This window comes from Nansenia antarctica, assembly GCF_963989245.1.
Source record: "Nansenia antarctica genome assembly, chromosome: 1".
NCBI classification, from domain to species: Eukaryota; Metazoa; Chordata; class Actinopteri; order Argentiniformes; family Microstomatidae; genus Nansenia; species Nansenia antarctica.
In genome coordinates, this window is record NC_137674.1 from 90,587,182 (window position 1) to 90,607,141 (window position 19,960).

General features: G+C 45.5%; 3 protein-coding genes across 3 annotated transcripts in view; 1 reads left to right on the top strand and 2 right to left on the bottom strand.

Annotated features, from left to right (window-relative positions):
• nek1 (NIMA-related kinase 1) overlaps nucleotides 1–3,989 on the bottom strand; it is a gene marked incomplete at its 5' end in the record, with an annotated part of 43,859 nt that extends 39,870 nt beyond the window's left edge. The window contains 8 exons of the mRNA XM_080527109.1: nucleotides 276–476; nucleotides 760–814; nucleotides 2,231–2,317; nucleotides 2,462–2,529; nucleotides 2,607–2,690; nucleotides 3,023–3,120; nucleotides 3,508–3,604; nucleotides 3,873–3,989. Coding sequence (XP_080383235.1) covers nucleotides 276–476; nucleotides 760–814; nucleotides 2,231–2,317; nucleotides 2,462–2,529; nucleotides 2,607–2,690; nucleotides 3,023–3,120; nucleotides 3,508–3,604; nucleotides 3,873–3,989 — 807 coding nt within the window. The remainder of the gene's footprint in view (nucleotides 1–275; nucleotides 477–759; nucleotides 815–2,230; nucleotides 2,318–2,461; nucleotides 2,530–2,606; nucleotides 2,691–3,022; nucleotides 3,121–3,507; nucleotides 3,605–3,872) is intronic.
• Nucleotides 3,990–6,168: 2,179 nt separating this feature from the next.
• On the bottom strand, nucleotides 6,169–15,879 carry btd (biotinidase). The gene is made up of 6 exons (XM_080536723.1): nucleotides 15,451–15,879; nucleotides 14,811–14,960; nucleotides 14,420–14,565; nucleotides 10,447–10,624; nucleotides 8,099–8,890; nucleotides 6,169–7,347 (listed from the first exon to the last, which is right to left on the bottom strand). Exons 1-6 carry the CDS (start codon nucleotides 15,679–15,681, stop codon nucleotides 7,081–7,083), a joined length of 1,764 nt encoding a protein of 587 aa, XP_080392849.1. The 5' UTR covers nucleotides 15,682–15,879; the 3' UTR covers nucleotides 6,169–7,080.
• A 486-nt stretch (nucleotides 15,880–16,365) lies between these two features.
• LOC308169168 (outer dynein arm-docking complex subunit 3-like) overlaps nucleotides 16,366–19,960 on the top strand; it is a gene marked incomplete at both ends in the record, with an annotated part of 8,026 nt that continues 4,431 nt past the window's right edge. Inside the window, 9 exons of the mRNA XM_080543820.1 lie at nucleotides 16,366–16,444; nucleotides 16,821–16,942; nucleotides 17,045–17,122; nucleotides 17,484–17,675; nucleotides 18,113–18,151; nucleotides 18,375–18,476; nucleotides 19,064–19,189; nucleotides 19,399–19,521; nucleotides 19,786–19,932. Of these exons, the coding sequence (XP_080399946.1) occupies nucleotides 16,366–16,444; nucleotides 16,821–16,942; nucleotides 17,045–17,122; nucleotides 17,484–17,675; nucleotides 18,113–18,151; nucleotides 18,375–18,476; nucleotides 19,064–19,189; nucleotides 19,399–19,521; nucleotides 19,786–19,932 (1,008 nt within the window). The remainder of the gene's footprint in view (nucleotides 16,445–16,820; nucleotides 16,943–17,044; nucleotides 17,123–17,483; nucleotides 17,676–18,112; nucleotides 18,152–18,374; nucleotides 18,477–19,063; nucleotides 19,190–19,398; nucleotides 19,522–19,785; nucleotides 19,933–19,960) is intronic.

Here is a 19,960-nt window from a genome sequence, read left to right on the forward strand (position 1 = left end):
TTGTTAATGAAGAACCGGACCAAAAATCGGCCCTGTGGAAAACCCTTATTATGTCCAGAAAACCTGGTTTAACACCATTAGTTATGACACACTGTGTTCTGTCCATTAAATCATTTTCAAACCAGCTACATGAGGTTTGATCCAGGCCTATTTCAGACAACCTCTGAATGAGTAGGATTGGTATAAGCACAGACTCTTAACACCTATCCATCCCCTGTTTAAATCTATGTAGTGGAATTGTACACTTCAGGAAAAGGGCTTTCTGCGTGTCCCACCTGTGGAGTGAGGAACTTGTGGATCCGGTGGGTGAGGAAGGGCTTGGACAGTATGCTGGTGACAGAGGGCCTCTCCCGGGGGTTGCGTTTGAAAAGAAGGCCCATGAGGAGGCGCAGGTCCTGGGAGTATTGCAGCGACACCGGGGGGTACGTGCCCCGGATGATCTTCAGAACCAGGTTCTTCATGTTACCAGCCTCAAACTGAGAGGACACACAGACACACACATGCATTTGGTATAGTGCCATAAGCCTTTAATAACATTGCTTATTCTGACTGTATATATGATTTATATTAATCTGAGGATCAAACAGACCATTGGCTCAGCTGATATGATCAGAATTTGAAAGACTGCTTTCTGAGTCATCATGCATTAGATATGGGACAACAAGGAGGGATATTTCAAAGGGTGCTGGCCCACACACACACACACACACACACACACACACACACACACACACACACACACACACACACACTACTTACTGCATGCTTAAGTGTACACATTTCATAAAGGACACATCCCAGGGCCCAAATATCACTGTAGGAGGAGGGGAGGGGGGGGAGATAGAGGAAGAGAGCATACAAATGGGTAGGTGGTCAGAAGGGATGGGAGCAAGCCTGTAATGAACACTAATAAATGAACAGTCATGACACTAATGCACTAAGTGCATACATGGGAGAGGAAATACTGTAGCACTTCTGATATGTTGGACCTGACCATGGAAGACAACTGTAGGCTACACAGACTGTAGAGTGTGACGCCCTGCGCTTCAGTTCATTAAGACAAACACTGAGTCATGGAACACGGGTTGATAGGATGACATGCATATTTAAATAGGTTCTGAGGGAATCAATACTAGCTTCCTGGATGTACTGTACACCAGTCAGTCCACTCTATAAAGGGAGAGACGACACCATTCACTCTATAAAGGGAGAGATGACACCATTCACTCTATAAAGGGAGAGATGACACCTTCCATCCTGGCAGCCGCTACAATGGTCTGACACGTTTACCCACGGATCAGTGGTGCTCGGGTCAAATACACAATAATAGTGAGTCGGGTCGAGCCGGTTCCGGTCAAATTATAAATGTGTCTAAAATGAAAATCATATAAGATTCTATGTTCATTCAGATTTGTATTCTGCTTGTCTGCCCTCCTGACTGTTTGTCCTACTATTCCCTCCTGACTGTCTGTCCTACTATTCCCTCCTGACTGTCTATCCTACTATTCCTGACTGTCTGTCCTACTATTCCCTCCTGACTGTCTGTCCTACTATTCCCTCCTGACTGTCTGTCCTACTATTCCCTCCTGACTGTCTATCCTACTATTCCCTCCTGACTGTCTGTCCTACTATTCCTGACTGTCTGTCCTACTATTCCCTCCTGACTGTCTGTCCTACTATTCCCTCCTGACTGTCTGTCCTACTATTCCCTCCTGACTGTCTATCCTACTATTCCCTCCTGACTGTCTGTCCTACTATTCCTGACTGTCTGTCCTACTATTCCCTCCTGACTGTCTGTCCTACTATTCCCTCCTGACTGTCTATCCTACTATTCCTGACTGTCTGTCCTACTATTCCTGACTGTCTGTCCTACTATTCCTGACTGTCTGTCCTACTATTCCCTCCTGACTGTCTGTCCTACTATTCCTGACTGTCTGTCCTACTATTCCCTCCTGACTGTCTATCCTACTATTCCCTAATTGGCATCCGTCAATCACCACCCCTCAGTGAGTCAGCATGATTGAGTGTGTGAACCACTGACTCAGAATTTGTGAATAAATGAATAAATACAATAACATTATTAAACATGCCATTCACAAGACTCCTTTATCCAAAGCGAGCAGGAATTGAACCCACAACCTCAATACTACATCCTTTAAATAGGCACCAAATACACATACGTTTATATGGGAAAGAATCCTACCTAAGTGAGACCACTTTCACTTCTTACCTCTTGTTGTTGTACGGTTTGCTTTCACAGATCTCTGGTGAAAGGTAGTATGGAGTCCCAATGCATGTCCTGGCTAGCTCGACAGTACTGAGAGAGGGAGAACCAAGGACAGTTAATGACATTGAGATTATCAAGGGAAAATGGGTGCCTCCTTTCAGTACGACCACAAACTAGAACAAGGTCTAGGTGCTTAAATATCAGTATCTTTATTATAAAATACATTTGACTCACCTATTCAGCACCCTGGCAATCCCAAAGTCTCCTAGCTGGATGGTACCATCTTTGGTCAGAAATATGTTCTAAGGGGAAAGTTAAGGTGGGTGTCATAATATGATGAATATGAATACTATACAGTATGTTACACAGTATGAGATACCTGTGATTTGATGTCTCTGTGGAGGATCTTCCGGTCATGGACATGTTTCAGGGCAAGGCAAATCTGCACAAACCAATTCATGATCTATCCCAAAACAGATAGAGGAGAGACATTTGGTCATATGTTGTCAGAGAGAGAAGTCTGGCAAGTTATCAAAAACAGTTCCTAATTAAACAACCATTGACCTGCACAGGGAGTAGGTGAATCACAATAGCTGAACAAGACAAGTTGCCATTGATCAAGCTGAAGAACAGCCACCACCTCTGAAAGTAAGCAATTTCCTCCATACTCTGCTGAAGATGTCCCTCTGACACATCCATGACAGTGTGCTGCTACAATAAACTCAGGTGTTTCTGAAGCTAAACATGGATCTGGTGGGTTTCACCTGCTTTGTACATGATCTTGTTGTCTTTTACCTGCTCCTCGGGGAACAACAGTCCTTTCTGAGAGTTGATCTTCTTGAACAGGTCTCCTCCTTCACAGTAATCCATGACAATATACAAACAGCCACTCTCTACAACACAGAAGAACACACAGAAGGACCTGGGGGTGTGTTGCTGCTGCAGTGCTAGGATGTTCAGGAAGAACAAATCCAATCAGAACGTTTCCCTGGCCAGGCGGATGTTAAACAGACTCCGCAGGATTCAATCAAGAGAGAGAGAGAGGACAGGATTAGGTCATCGTCTGCCCTTTAATTCATTAGCTTTGCCTAGGCTAGTGCTTCCTGTCCTTCCCCGCTGCTGCCCAGTCACTCTCTCTCTCTCTCTCTCTCTCTCTCTCTCTCTCTCTCACACACACACACACACACACACACAATATAGTCAGACATTTCTCAATGATAAGGAAATAGGTAGCCTACTCAGGCTACCACTGTTGACTTGAACCTGTGAATAGTGTTTACCTTCAAATGACTCTTTGTACTGGACGATGTTGGGGTGACTCATGTTAGCAAGAACAGCCACCTCTTTGCGTGACTCCTGTCTCTCTTTATTAGACATCTGCCATTGATGACATGAATGGGGGGAGGGAGGAGGAGAGAGAGAGAGAGAGAGAGAGACAAATGTGAGAGAGAGTGAGTTCATTTTGAGTGGATTATGACTGCCTACATCACATCATGTAGAAGGTAGAAGAACGCAATGTCTCAACACCACCACAAAGGGTCGGCCATCACAAAGAGCAGAAATATAAGAACAAAAATATTACTTTTTTGATATGCAGTCTTTTATTAAAACATTTTTTTTTTTACATTAAAGGCAAGGTGTTTACCCGGGAGATGCCAATCTCCTTGATGACAAATTGGCGTCCATCTTCCTTGGATTTGACAAGGATGGCCTTCCCAAAAGAACCCTCCCCAATCTTCTTCACCTTCTCATATTTATCCATGTCTCTGGAACAGCTGACTCCTCATGCTGGGGCTTAAGGGAGAAAACAAAATACACTGACGCCCAACAATCATGTTTACACAGAAGCAGATGTATTATTTTCCTCTCTTTACTTCTCTTCAAGACATCCTTCAAAAGTCAGTTTAAACCATAGGCCCACGGCACAAAGCTGATATGAACAACATCAATTGCTTGCAGTATACAGTACAGATGCCTGGCGTGTTTGATGACAATCAAGGGTGATTCTAGGATCGGCCTTTTGAGCGAGAGGAATGTGTTGTCATTTACTGCAGTGTGTTAATAATAGAAACAAGACCACCAGACCACAGGCACCCCCAGTGCTGGGCATAGTGTCGATACACACTAGCAATAAAAAGACACAGACAGACAGACAGACAGACAGACAGACAGACAGACAGACAGACAGAGAGAGAGAGAGAGAGAGAGAGAGAGAGAGAGAGAGAGAGAGAGAGAGAGAGAGAGAGAGAGAGAGAGAGAGAGAGACACACACACACACACACACACACACACACACACACACACACACACACACACACACACACACACGTTGTGAATGGAAAGCCAAATCACATAAGTATGGGTTCACATGTGCGTTTTCTAGCAGGCTGTCACCAACTTCCATTGGCTACATTTTCATGAGCAATGAAACTGACTGACGATGCTTCGATGATGATTTGGTAGGCCTGCTATCTGACAGGCTGGGACCCAATGAGGCTGAGGAGGATGATGATGAGTATAGCTAGTTAACAAAAACTTAACACACGCACTATCACTCACACGCCTTGCCTAGCATGCGTAAGCACATGATTAGAAAAGGCAACACTTACCATCAGGATATGAGTTTACAGATGGGCTTCTAGCGGCTGTTGCTTTTGCATCAAGACAGCTCGAAGAAATCATTTGCGCTCTCTATCTAACTACAGCGGCACATGACCTCCGTTTCATTGGTCAACTGTGCTGTAGCAGCGCTCTAAAAGGTTTATAAACCTGTCAATCAAGAGGCCACCAGGAACAGGGCGTGTGTTTGTTGCGGTGACTTTTTCCCTAGCAACCACTAGAACGGAACAGTTGACGGATAGGAGTTGTACTTTAACAATACAATAGTAATTAACAAAACAATGACATTTGCACTCGCAAACACGATTTGAGAACTTGTACAATAAATATTTGCATATAATTACTAGAGGTAGACTCTAGTTCTATGAACGGAGTAGGGGAGCGACTGGTCCATAGATATTATACCGTTTCTATGGTCTAAGCCCCGTCCCTACATATTATTACGGTATGTTTAGTTTTGGCTTTTGGTTCCTTTAAATCGATTTAGCCCCCCAAAATTGAGACAACTAGAGATAGTCCATTCAATTTGTCTGTCAAATTAAACTAGTGCACTCGATTCAGAATGTTGAGTTTGCTGAAGCAAGCCCACTAATTAGCTTGACCATTTATTTGTCCTGGAGACACTGTTGGAATTCAAATATGAAGTGTTAGTAAACTGTAAATTGAAATTAATTTCAATCACTACAGAACAGTGTTGGGATGTGTGTTCTCATGTGTTAGGATGAGTGTACACTCATGGTACATATTTGTGCTGTAGTGCCTTGTGCACATTTATTGTGAAGGTTATATTGTTATCTGTACATGTGACATGTGTTACACGTGACGTTTATATATATATATATATATATATATATATATATATATATATATCACGTGACGTTTATGTATAAATATCCGTTTTGGCGCGAATGTTGTTTCAGACAAGTTGATGGATACCACCACAGTATTGATGAGTTTGCTGGTGCTGTGAAGATTGTGGTAAATAAACCAATAATATGAACATTTGAGTGTGATAGTCCTTCTTTTTATATGGACGGGAATAATATATTGCACATACAGATGGCGGATCAAGAAACTGAACGTCTTACAAACAGCCTAAAAGGTCAAACATGTACAAAAATGGTGCCTAACTTTACACAAGCAACTGTTAATCTTCACTGATCAAGGAACGAGTTAACACCCTCTGGAGGAAGTAAGGATTTTCTAACCTTCAGCTATAGCTAGCTATTTCATTTCATTCATCAACAGCTAGCTAGGTATTTTATTTCATTTTATTTCATTCATCAACAGCTATCGAGATGAGGAGGGTCCCGCTGCGTCCGCGTCCGGGTGTAGCGGGATATACTTGGGCGGACGCAGTGGGATATACAGATGCTGGTCATATAATTAGAATATCATCAAAAAGTTGGTTTATTTCAGTAATTCCATTCAAAAAGTGAAACTTGTATAATGTATTCATTCATTCCACACAGACTGATATATTTCAAGTGTTTATTGCTTTTAATTTTGATGATTATTACTGACAACTAATGAAAACCCCAAATTAAGTATCTCAGAAAATTTGAATATTACTTAAGACCAATACAAAACAAGTTTTTTTTTAAAATGTTGGCCAACTGAAAAGTATGAACATGGAAAGTATAAGCATGTAGTTGGGGCTCCTTATGCCTGAATTACTGCAGCAATGCGGCGTGGCATGGAGTCCATCAGTCTGTGGCACTGCTCAGGTGTTATGAGAGCCCAGGTTGCTCTGATAGTGGCCTTCAGCTCTTCTGCATTGTTGGGTCTGGTGCATCGCATCTTCCTCTTCACAATACCCCATAGATTTTCTATGGGGCTAAGGTCAGGCGAGTTTGAGTTCATAGGGAAAGATTTCAACCACTATGGCTTGTGGCTCTGTTCCGAGGCCTTGGCTCAAAATCGTGTGGCACTCGAAAACGAGCCATAGGGGTAGAAAAGGGAATCGGAATTGGGCCATAGCCTACATTATTATAATTGAGGTGATGGGGCAAAAAATAAAAAAATGCAATGCTGAGGTCAATGACCTCTCAAGGTCACCAGAGGTCAGATAGAAAGTCGTTCCACGTCTGAAATAAATCCTTGGGGTATGTAGATTATATGCTGAAAGTTTCATGCTTTAGTCATACAATGCACAATTGGTTTGTTTATCATTGCACTGCGGCACGCTCACACACATACACACACACACACACACACACACACAGTCTCTCTCTCTAGTCCTGGTCATACACCCTGCCGTAGAGACAAGCGGTGACCAGCCCAGCAGTCTTCCCTGAGTGTCTCATCGCCACCCGACCGCCTGCGGTCCTCTTGACCTGGTCGGGCTGCTCCAGGACCAACCCACTGACCAGCACCGACGGGTACACGTGACGGGTCCTGAACTTCCCCTCCAGCAGGAAATCAACTCTAGACTCCGTCTCCTCTACTTCCTGTCCACAGGAGCTGGTCTCTGACCCAGAGCAGCGCACCAGAGCACACACCTGGAGTGTAGAAAGAGGATTTTTTTACTATGGAATCTCTAAAGGGGACAACACAAGGAGAGGACTTGTATGACAGGGTGTCTGGTGTCATCGAGAGGCTGAAGCTACCATCGTGTAAACTTGCCAATGTCACCACAGATGGATTGGCAAACTTAACAGGAAAAACACGTCGGGCTGCTGAAAATAATCCAGGATAAGGTGAAAGAGGAAAACCCTGAGCTGGATGTAATTTTCCTACACTGCATAATCCATCAGGAAGCCCTGTTATGGGTAAGTCTGCATTGCAGCTTGATCATGTACTGAAGCCAGTTGTAAAAGAAACTGATGCTGATCACCAGGACACACATGAATGAGCTGAACATGAAGCTACACGGGAAATATACATTTGTGGGTTATATATATATACACAAACACTCTCCATCCATCTGCTACTGGCCCGACCCATCTGTCAAACTCATTGTGGCCCCTGAGCCAAAAAGTTTGCCCACCCCTGCTCTAGCTGATAGACTAACTATGAAAGCCTTTCAGATCTAAGCAAGTGTCTGGGGGCTAGGAGGCTGGTGGAGGTAGAAATCGGGACATGTAATGCATAGAATGTAATGAGGAATGAGCCCAATTTTTACCTCCACCGGTCTCCCTTGGTTTCTAGACAGGGCAATAGAATCACCAGACATGCACTATAATATATAATACGTAATATATTTGTGTATGTTTGTAAACTGTTTGTAACTGAGATGCTACTCATCCAAACCTGCACAGCGTATCGGCCGTTAACGGTGTGTGTGCCGGCAAATGCCCCCAACGCATAGAGCTCTGTATCGCCCCCCTGTGTGGACCTCCGGAACTGCAGGTGGCAGCAGAGAGGGCCATTACACACGTTGAGCTCTCCCTCTGAGCCTCGCAGGAGGAGGAAGGAGAAGGGGTCATACATCATAGAGGAGGTGAAGGAGGAGGGGGAAAGAGAGTTCCCTTGGCAGTGTTGACTCTCTTGTAGACAGAATCCAGAGTCCAGAGGCTTAGTTGACCCAGCTTGGGCTCCAACACTTGTACCCTCACCCCTGACCTCCCCCAGCTCCACTACCCCTCCCTCCCCATGTCCTCCAGCATCAGTGGAGGGTGTCTTCCCTCCCTCTCTCTCCCCAGGCCTCGTAGGCTCCATTCCTGCTCCAGCCCCAGCCCCTCTCATCCCAGGTCCTCCAACCTCAGTGAAGGGGGTCTCCTTTCCCTCTCTCTCCCCTGGCCTTGTAGACTCCATCCCTGTTCCAGCCCCAGCCTTTCTCTCCCCCAGCCATGCAGGGTCCAGGATGGGCACCCTCCCCACCAGCAGCCTGCCCTCCTCCGGTGCCCCTGCCCGGGCGTGGTGGTACAGGGCTGTGGTCGGGGAGAACAGCCCACTGCCCGTCATGCCCAGCAGGTCGCTGCGGATGTTGGCTCCCAGCACGGAGACGCCGGCGCCCAGACTGAACGCCCGCTGGAACTGCACAGCCGCCAGCAGGGGGAGCTGGTTCATCCACGCCGTGGGGTAGACCAGCTGACGCACACCCTGAGAGAGAGGGGGAGGGAGAGAAGAGGGGGGGAGAGAAAAGGGGTCAGAGAACAGATTACAAATTGTTAATTTTCTATCACAATTCCCTTTCTGTCATAAATCATTAATTTGATGAATTCCTACATGTTTGCTTTGGCAACGTAACATGTCTTGTGTTAATGTCTTATCGTGTGTGTGAGTGAGTGAGTGAGCATGTGTGTGTGTGTGCCTGTGTATTAGGGATGGGACGATACACTCAACTCACGATACGATGCACCTCTCGATACAGGGGTTCACGATACGATACAGTCACGCTACGATATCATAAATAAAACAAGATCAGTGTTTCCCCTAGGTTTGCTGCCTTGGGGGGGTGGCCAGCGTCATGTCCAGGGGGTGTAGGAGATAGGCTCCTGCCCTAGGGGCCATTAGGCTCGAGATCCATCGGTTCTCAAGGCTACTTACTTATGTGGTTGACTACCTGTCCACTTTCTCACCTGGTTATTGCTCTCTCTCTCTGGTGTGCCATCCTGCTCTCTCTCCTTCTCTCCCTCTCTATCCTTCTCTCTCCCTCTTTTGTTGTCAACCAAAAGGCAAACATAACAACCAGAGTATTTCTAATCTAATAAGAGGTATAAATTGATCCATATCAATTTATTAAATTGATCCATATCAATTTATTAAATTGATCCATATCAATTTATAACATAATTATAATTGAATATTGCATTGCTGTGGGCAATGCAGTCAGATAATGTCATTTTGACGTTACTCTCTCACCTGAAAAAAATTTGTCCAACTATCCAAATTCCAATGCTTCAATCCACTGTCCATGTACTGTAAATATGCCATTATGGTATTACCATAAAGCCCAATTCTAGCAGAATAAGAAAGATTGTATATCTACTTAAAGTAAAATAATAAAGTGCATCCAGTTAGCTCTTTAGTTGGCAAGTGTGCAAGCAGACTAGCTCATCTCATCACCTCTGAGCTAGCTAGCTAGCTTGCTAGTTCTTTGACTATTTACACCATGGAATTATAGTCAGACACTTTCTAGTCACAATAATAAGGACCAATTTTAACCAACTTTCTCTATCAGAACACTCAGCAATTACATTTGCTAACGTTTCAACTTTCTTACTTTCCATCTGCAGACATCTCACCCGACAAAAACTCTCTCGCGTTGCGAGCGCACACACTCGCGCACAATCTTGTATTATTCTCCAGCGTGGCACAGTGTGGAGATAGGTCTGGCTATGCGGACTAATGTTACCAACGAGCCTATGGGCTTGCCACTCGCCAGATTCAGGTTGGGTGCGTTTAACGCAGATATTTTAGCCTGCTTGTCAGATGTTTGGTGTCTACGTCCGTAATAATTCCTCTTTATTACGGAAGCCTCCCCCCGCCTCCCCAAGAAGTGTAGCTAATGGAAAATAAAACACGTTTATTTCGCGATCCATTGTTCTGCAACATGATGCGTATCGTCACGTTTTTGTAACGCGATATATCACCATACAATATTTCGTCCCATCCCTACTGCGTGTGTGTGTCATCTATCGACCCCACCCCCCCACCTGCTTCAGCAGGATCACGGCGGGGTCGTGGAACAGGATGTCGAAGCAGGTGAAGACCCCGAACTTCCCAGCGAATGGTGTGTCAAAGGTCGTGACCTCTGGTCGAGGGGGCCTGTCGAAGGCCTTCTCAAAGTACAGGTTGTGTTTGTGGTAGCGGCCGACCAATGCTCCGTCAGACCTGAGGAGACGTGATTTGATTTGGTTTAAATAAGAAGACATATCTGGAAGTAGTCAGTCACATCCGCACTGAACATGTACAGAGAGAGGGGAGGGACCATGTGTGTTTGAAACCATTCCTCAATCCGTTCAATGCATTACAATGAGCCCCGTCCTCCGATTTCTTCCTCCACCAGCCTCCCCTGCTCCCCATTGATTTAGTAGAGGGCACCCTCTATTGTTTAACACTAGGGATAGGGAAAGTTCAGCCAATAGCAAAAAAAACACATTCAGTGTAGGGCCATTCGGTGTGAAAAGACCGAATGTTTACCGAATGCGAGACGTTTTTTTTAAATGATGCGATCAAACAGTGCAAGCAACCCACGCTGTTCTGTGAATGAGACAAGCATTTCAAGCACATCATTTTTTATAATTATAATGTTACAATAAGCATACAAGCATGAATAAAACAACAAAAATGAAAAAGAAATAGCTAAATAAATGAAAAACTGCCGGTACGCACTTGGTATAACTGTTTCCTTAAGTTCGGTTTCGGCTTCGGCCAAGAATTTTCATTTCGGTGCATACCTATTTAACACTATGGTTCCTCCCCTCACCAATGAAATCACATCTCAGGTATAACAGAGCATTGGTGGCTTGCTTCCACAAACACAAGTGTTAAACACTAGAGGGCGCCCTAAAAAAAAGAAGGGGTTGCTAAATCAACTGTGATTACATGGGGGAGCAGGGAAGACTGGTAGAGGTAGAAATCAGACTACAGGCTCATTGTAATACACGGAACGCATGTTTGAGACTGTTCCTCATTCTGTTCCATGCATTACAATGAGCCCTGTTCTCCGATTTCTACCTCCACTAGCCTTCCCTGATGGGGGTAGATACAGGGATTAAAGCAAAATAAATAAATCTCCTGACGGAAAAAGAAATTCAGGCCAAATCGGGGCCGGTGGCTTTCCGTGCGCAAAGCACGCATGCGATTTTCCGTTCTACGTTCTAATGCTTTGACTTTTCTTTTGAAAAATGTGAACACATTTCCGCATTGTATAAAATCAATGACACATCGCTAGTCAACTAACACGGCTTGTTTTGTGAGCCTGCTAACAATGTACAGTAGTGTTCTAGTTAACTAGGTAGCAGTCCAATCCATTTCGCTGCAGTATTTTGGCTTGACTAGCGAGTTTGTGTTGTGATTCTCAACAACGTTGAAACGTAGTTTCACCCTTTTCCATAGTTTTGAATAATAAATGTGTGGACTGACGATGTAGCGCAGCCTAACTTATTCTAATAATTATTTAACATAGTTTTATTGTGATAATTATTCCCCCCTCCTCCCAGACTTACAAGGTCACATTATTATTGGATTGGTTGTTTGCGTGCCAGGTGAAGTTAGCTAAACATTTAACCTGCTAGCTAGCAAGAGACACATAATGTCCAGTGATGACGGTAACGCGTTACTAAGTAACGCGTTACTCTAATCTGAATACTTTTTCTGTAACGAGTATTCTAACGCGATACTATTTCCAGTAATCAGTAATCGGATTAAAGTTACTTATTCAAGTGACTGTGCGTTACTATTGCGTTACTACCTCATAACTTAGGCTAAATGCAGTATTTCTTTGTAATGTTCGATAGCTTTTCTCGCGTCTTGGGGAGTGACGTCAGTGCTCACGTTTTCAACACGAGGTTACTATGGAAGGCCATGCCCGCAAAAAACGGCTCTCGACTATCGCGAGATTGCAGCAGAATCGCTCACGTGTATCACCACGCTGATTGCACAGTGTAAACAGAAGCGTAGCCTACACAATGGAGCGAGAACAGAGATATGCGTTAAATAGCTGGAAATATAAGGATTATTTTGAGTTTGTGTCAGCAAAGGATGACAAGAACATAAATGTTGATCATTGATAAACTCAGACTCACCCAGTTTAGGATTAGGATTATATTAGGATCATATCTGAATGGTCAGGGTAGGTTTTAGGTTTTGTGAAACCACTCCTTGCTAGTTACTGTTAAATAAAGATTATATTTATTTTATTGTTTAAAAACAAGTATTTATGTTGGGTGAGGCAAAGAAAGACTCTTTATTTTGTTGTTTTAAGTTATTGTTTAAAGTTTAATTATGTAATTTAAGTTACTGTTAAAATAAAGTGAGTTTTGGCAAAACCAGTTTTCATTTTTATGTTGCGGGGGGGGGGGGGGGGGTCGGGTGCCTAGGCAGCTGCCAATAGTAACTAAAAAAGTAACTAGTAATCTAACTTAGTTACTTTTAAAATCAAGTAATCAGTAAAGTAACTAGATTACTTTTTAAAGGAGTAATCATTAATCAGAATACTTTTTCAAAGTAACTGTGGCAACACTGATAATGTCACTCTCCAAAGGTCTAAAGAGGAAAGTTGACGGTGAAAACAGGGCATTTAAAGAGGAATGGACAGCAAACTATACGTTCATCCTACCTGGTTTCATCAATCCAAAGCCGTTGTGAGAGACTCACATTTTACGTGCTCACAATGAATGTTCCCTTCCACCTATACATGCGAGTCGTCCTTTCGTCAATGAATGCGATAAAGACGCGCTAGAGGAATCGATTGGTGCATAAAACCTTGTGAACTGCCGGATTAAAGTGACGTCCAAAATAATAATAAATAATAATAATACATTAGACCAGCAGTTCCCAACCTGTGGGCCGCGGCCCACTGGTGGTCCGCAAGAGTACTGCAAGTGGGCCGCCAAATCATGGGCAAAAATTGACGTTTTTTTGTTACAAAAACGTTTTAATTTTAAAAAGATAAAAAATCTTGGATTTAACAGCCTTGATCGTATTGTGTGTGGTGTGCGCCGATATTTCCATCCGAAAAGAAGAAGTCAGCTCGCTTCTTGATTGGCTACATTCCATCCCGGACTCGCGAACAGGGTTGCCAGATGGGATCGACATTTTCCACCCTAACCACAGTCTAAAACCGCTAATTCCACCCAAAAACCCCGAGCCCATCTGGCAACCCTAGTCGGGAGTCTATTAACCGCTATTTATTTTTACATTTTTTGTCACGCTCCCTCTAGTTTTTGGTCAAATTACGTCATTGTTTTGAGCGCTCGTGCGCGTTTCATGCGCGTGCACGCGGATGCCAGTTTTCTCATTAAGTGAGATTTAATAGCCTAATATTATTTTTTATATTTTTAATGAATGGCTCATTGTAATTATTATCCCTAGTAATGTAGCGTGTTTGCTCTGTCGTTTCAGGAGCATATAGGCTAAGCGGATTCAGCTTTCTTTTTTTTTTGCACCAATTTTGTTGTCAATGTTTTTCATAAAATTAAACTGCATTTGCTTTGTTACTGTTCACATGTGTGGTGCAGTCACATTCACATAGCCTATAAGTAAACATTAAGTTTGAATGATTTACTGAGCTGGCGTTACTTTTTTCAAACCACACACACCGCATGTCGGCTATTTCAGCACCACGCACCATGTCCACCTACTTATCACTATGAGGGGTTCAGCGTCAGTGCACCCCGCTCTGTTACTGTCGCATAGTTGTAGCCAATAAAGGCCTATATGTAGGCTATATAGGCTATTATATATCATTTATATACCTAATACCAACATCAAAATAGATTGTATGCCTCTACAAATCATATTACACCAGGTAAAATCCGTCACAACTTGGAATAAATCCCTGTATACAATAGCATACAACTTTAATCCCTGTATACAATAGCATGTTCCTTCTCTATGAAAATTAACTCTATGGGAGAAACCTAGAGGGGCTTAAAGAAGTAAAGAAGACCCAGTCAGACAGACCTGAACACCACATCAGTGTTGAACTGCCAGTGGCCATCGGGGGGGCAGGAGGGGTCAGGGGTCAAAAGGCAGGGCTGGAGGTCAGGCATGTTGGCCACCAGGTAGAGGCTGTGGCGGCGAGCCATGCAGCTCAGACGCTGGAGGACCTGAGAGAGACCAGGACAAATATGGCATAGATTAGTCTCCACAGACGATTGGGTTCTATACAGGTGTTATCTATTGTTCCTTCATGTAAACATGTTATTTTAACAAATGTGTGAATCAGTGAAGTGACTGAATTGTGTTTTTCAAAAAGAGGGAAAGTGTCTGACTGTGTAAGTATGTGGTTGTGGTGTGTGTGTGTGCGTACGTACGTACATGCGTGTGTGTTTGTGCGCGTGTGGATGTACACCTCAGTGTGTGTGTGTCGGTCAGGCTGAGTGCAGGGGTTCCACGTCTCTCTCTGGGGGTCTGGGATGGTCTCCAGGTAACCGGCGATGGAGGAACGACTGAAATTAAACCCCTGAAGACCGTCCTCTGGAAACACCATGATCTGAGCCCCCTAGGAGGAGATGACACGGTATGGTATCAGTGGAGGCAGTTTGACCCACGTGTTTGATACCAGCCTCCTCCCCCAGCCTAAATCTTGTAGCCTGAGCAGCAGACAGGAGAGCTCGGTAGGTAAGCTCATCCTACAAAGTTTACAACCGCACACATTCAACCATTCTTACCAGCTGTGTTGTGGCTGGGCTGGACCTAAAGCATGCACATCCGGTAGCTTTTCAGAACTATGGCTGACCCGTGGCCGCCACCGCCACCACCACCACCACCACCACCACCACCACCACCACCTCCACCACCACCTCCACCACCACCACCACCACCACCACCATCATCACCACCCCCACCACCACCATCACCACCACCCCCACCACCACCATCACCACCACCACCATCATCACCACCACCACCACCACCGCCACCGCCACCGCCACCACCACCACCACCGCCGCCACCACCACCACCACCACCGGGGACCGGAGCTGCCTTACCTGTTCTGCCGCCCGCGCGGTCTGCTCCTCGTAAACGTCCAGGTTTTCCCACATGTGCTCGAGCGCGGCGACCCGGGACAGCGGCACGTGTGGCTCCGGGTTCAGTACCACACGGTGTTCGTACACAGCGGCCACGTAAAAGGAACCGGGAACGTCCTCCTCCCCCCGAGTGAACAGTACCGGGCACAGGCAGAGAGTCGAGGCCACCGCGGCCAGGGTTCGGAGGTTCATCGGAAAGTGTCGGTGGTGTTCAGAAAGAGGCTAAAACGGAAGAGAAGCGTCGCCTATATTTGATAATAGATGATAAACGAAGCCGGCACTCAAACAATACTCGTGACTTAGTTACCCATTCAACAACCAACCACAAACTGGTGATTATAAGTTCAATGGTCGGAGTCTAAAGTTCTCTTTCACTAAACACTTGCAAACCAAAACACCCCATAGCTATTGTTGCAACACTTCTGGCAGCGGTCAATGTTATTATGTCATCGCGAGTGTCACATTCACTGAATGTTGTCGTCGGTAAGTCGACCGACAAAAAAGCGTTTCATGTGTGTTGTGTTGATGATATTGGTCCCTCCCACTGTACTGCATTTACAAGCAGGTGATTGGTCGAGATTTGCAGTTGTCAAACTTGAGGGATTCGGTGATTCGGTGGAGTGTTCTGTGAGAACCTCAAGCAGCATGGTGGTTTCACCGCTAGAGGGAAGCAGCAGCCCATCAGTACGGACAACACTGTGAAAAAAGTACGAGTAACCTTTAGTCCTCGAGCCTCGATCTGACGGGAAGTGTACCGGTTGCCAGGCAACAGGTTAGTTAGGCGGTCTGTGTTTTAACGGCAAATCCGCTCAAGCAAAGGCACGCAAAAGTCAGTCAGTTAGTAGCTAATGGTACTTTTGTATATTATTTGTGAAAATGCCCTTCAGCAAAGACGCCATAAAACCGCCTCTTCATGACCAAATAACAGAACTACAGAGGAAAATCCAACTGCTTGGTAAGTTGTTAGTTGATCTGCATAGAAGCACGTCAACGTCAGTCCGTTACAGGGTTTACCTCAGTTGCAGTAACCGTTAGTGCTAGCCGGGCTACATGCTGCAGTACTGGTAACTGGCCCAGTGTAAATATATCTAATCGATACTTTGTTCCAACTTTGTAACGCAAAGTCAAGTGATAAACTGGGCCACGCTGCCAAAAGAAAGAGTTGTCTTAGCCTACTAAACAGTTATCTATAAGCTAAATAGATAGATATAAGTAATAATATATCTATTTTTCAAAGTGCTAAACAGAGATATATTGGGTCAACTGTCTGAAGGATCCAAGCATGTATCCAAGTGGTTGCTGAAATAATAAAAAGGTGACTTGTCCAACAGAGGGAGACAGAACTGCCTACTATGAGAGTTCTCAGTCCAGCGTCAGGAAAAACAGGGAATGCATCCTCCAGATGAGGGAGGAGAACAAGCGTCTGCACCAGAACTTGGCAGATGCTCTCGCTGTATGTAACACTATTACATATCTCCATCTTAGTCGTTACCCTTGTACGACCCTCTTGTAGGTTCTGTGGCTAAATCAGTGTTGATTGGTTTCTCTCTTCCAGGGAGACGAGAAGGTGATAAAGGATGCCTTTCAAAGCCGAGGCAATGAGAAGGCTGCCTTCCGGAACATGTCAGGGAAGGTGGGAACATGTCAAACATGAGTTCATGGTGTATTAGAACAATAACTGTTGATACACTTTATTTTGTTGTTGTTGTTGTTGTTGTTGTTTTGTGGTCTGAGCTGCTTTAACCCCTGAATTTCCTATCTATCTATCTATCTATCTATCTATCTATCTCTCTCTCTCTCTCTCTCTCTCTCTCTCGCTATCTATCTATCTATCTATCTATCTCTCTCTCTCTCTCTCTCTCTCGCTATCTATCTATCTATCTATCTATCTATCTATCTCTCTCTCTCTCTCTCTGTCTCTCTCTCTCTCTCTCTCTCTCTCTCTATCTCTCTATCTTATGGCTTGTTTCCTTCCCTATCTTCTTGGTGGTCAGGTTGCGCTCAAGGTGTTGGACCAGAAGGTGTGTGACAAGATGAAGAGGCTGAACGCCCTGAAGCACACCACCCAGACCTACCAAAGCCGCCTGGAGGACCTCCAGACCCAGTACCAGACCCAGACCCAGAGCATGAAGCCTGACAACAGAGGCCCACAGCCGGGCGCACTGAGACGAGAGGAGGAGGCCAAGGTACCAGGACAGAACACTAGAGAGAGAGAGAGAGAGAGAGAGAGAGGGAGGGAGAGAGAGACACACACACACACACACACACACACACACACACACACACACAGACACATACTCTCTCTTGGGTGACACTTTCAGCACTCTTGGGTAATGCGATGGGACCGTTACAATGGGATGGTCACTGATGTGTTACCCTTGTCCACAGAGTGAAGGGGAGGCCTCTGAGGAGCACGACCCCCAAAAGGTTAAGCTCAATCATTCTCACTGCCTAAACCCCCCCCTGATCAGAGGCACCCACACACACACACACACACACACACACACACACACACACACACACACACACATACTCTCTCTTGGGTGACACTTTCAGCACTCTTGGGTAATGCGATGGGACCGTTACAATGGGATGATCACTGATGTGTTACCCTTGTCCACAGAGTGAAGGGGAGGCCTCTGAGGAGCACGACCCCCAAAAGGTTAAGCTCAATCATTCTCACTGCCTAAACCCCCCCCTGATCAGAGGCACCCACATCCACAATCAGAATCAGACTTGTTACCACATAGCACTGTATACCCACCTCAGGAACAACCAACCATCAGTGTGTGTGTGTGTGTGTGTGTGTGTGTGTGTGTGCATGTGTACGTGCGTACATGTGCGTGCGTGCCTGTGTGCACCTGGGTTTGTTTGTGGTTTTCTAGAACTTGCGGGAGCTGGAGAACCGTCTGGAGAAAGCCCAGCTGAAGTGTCAGGAGGCTGAGCACATCATGAGGGGCTATGTCAAACTGAAGGCCCACCTGCAGGTCAGTTAAACAGCTTTTGAAACATCGACAGGAATTGATACGGATATACAGTATATTGTGCAAGTGAGGACAAGAAACCCCCAAGGGGCAATGTGCCACTCCATAAAGCTTACAGTACCAGTCAAAAGATTGGGACACACTTCCGCGTCCAAACTTTTGACTGGTACCGCACGTCATATTCAAGGTCTATAAATAGTATCGTGCCAAGGTGCTGCCCTCGCATGCACATGCCCTCATTGCAGACGGCCTAACATTCCTCTTCTGTTTTGTACACACGCCTACTATTAACTTTGACAATGGATGTACTAAATAATATTTAGTTATGTGGTGAATGTGGGCCAGGGCGCCTCAGGGCGTCTCTGATTGATTCCCTAGGGCGGCTCAGGTTAATTACCTATGACAAGCCACTATGGATGGTAGGTGTACCCGTCGCGATCTGAACCGGCGCCCTGGTTTCCCTGCTGGTTGTCCCCTGTCCCTGTCCCTGTACCCAGCCCCATGTTCCTGTCCTGGGTTAACCTCCCCTCCCTTCTGCTCGGCACACACACACATTATTCTATTATTGTATTCACCTTCCCTGTGGTCAGGAGGAGAGCCTGACCTTCCAGTCTCAGCTGGACGGCCAGGAGGCTGAGATCCTGAGGCAGAGACAGGAGCTCCGGGACCTGCAGGTCGTGAACAGCGATGCGCACCTCTCCAAAGACGCTGCCAAGGTGACTGGTGTTATCATCATCATCTTCTTCATCATCATCATAATCATCATCATCGCTGAATCCCCATGCATTCATAGCCCTGCACCTAATCTCTTCTTGTCTCTTCCTGTCTCTCTCCCCCCCCCCCCCCTCTCTCTCTCTCTCTCTCTCTCTCTCTCTCTCTCTCTCTCTCTCTCTCTCTCTCTCTCTCTCTCTTTGTCTCCCTCCAGGCAGAGCTGCAGCATAAGGAGGAGCAGGTGTATAAGGAGCGTAAGGAGAGAGAGCGCATCCTAGTCCGCTACAAGAAACAGGCGGAGGAGCGCAAGGCCCAGGCTGAGAATGTGGAGAGAAGGGTGGGCAAAGATCAAAGTCTAAACCTAACTGTAGCTGTTGACCCGAGGGGGAGGTGGGAGAGGACATGATATATGTGATTAGGTTTAGCCAGGTTTAGCTCTGTTATTTCGTGCAGTTAACTGTTGTTTGACACTACAATATCTGCAGAACACTAGAGACCATCGATGACTATTATTATCATACACACCAGATTGCGTGTGTTAAATATTCACATACCGACAGGCTGCAAGTGTCTAAAGCTGGATTGTGTCTCTGTCGTTCAGGCCCAGCGGGCAGCCATGCAGCCAGACGAGCTGAGCAGCGAAGCCCAGCGTAGCGCCACCAGGGTGGGGGAGGAGGAGAGGACCGTCTCAACCTACGAGGAGGCCTTCCGCCGCATCAAAGAGGCCACCGGAGTCACCGACACACGGGTACAGAGAGTAGAATGTGTGTCTGTGT

Coding starts and splice junctions, on each gene's coding strand:
- btd (XM_080536723.1), bottom strand. CDS start 15,681: ATGAACCTCCGAACCCTGGCCGCGGTGGCCTCGACTCTCTGCCTGTGC. Junction 14,961..15,450: donor CCGCGCGGGCGGCAGAACAG/GTAAGGCAGCTC, acceptor ATCTCCTCCTAG/GGGGCTCAGATCATGGTGTT. Junction 10,625..14,419: donor AACACTGATGTGGTGTTCAG/GTCTGTCTGACT, acceptor ACGTCTCCTCAG/GTCTGACGGAGCATTGGTCG.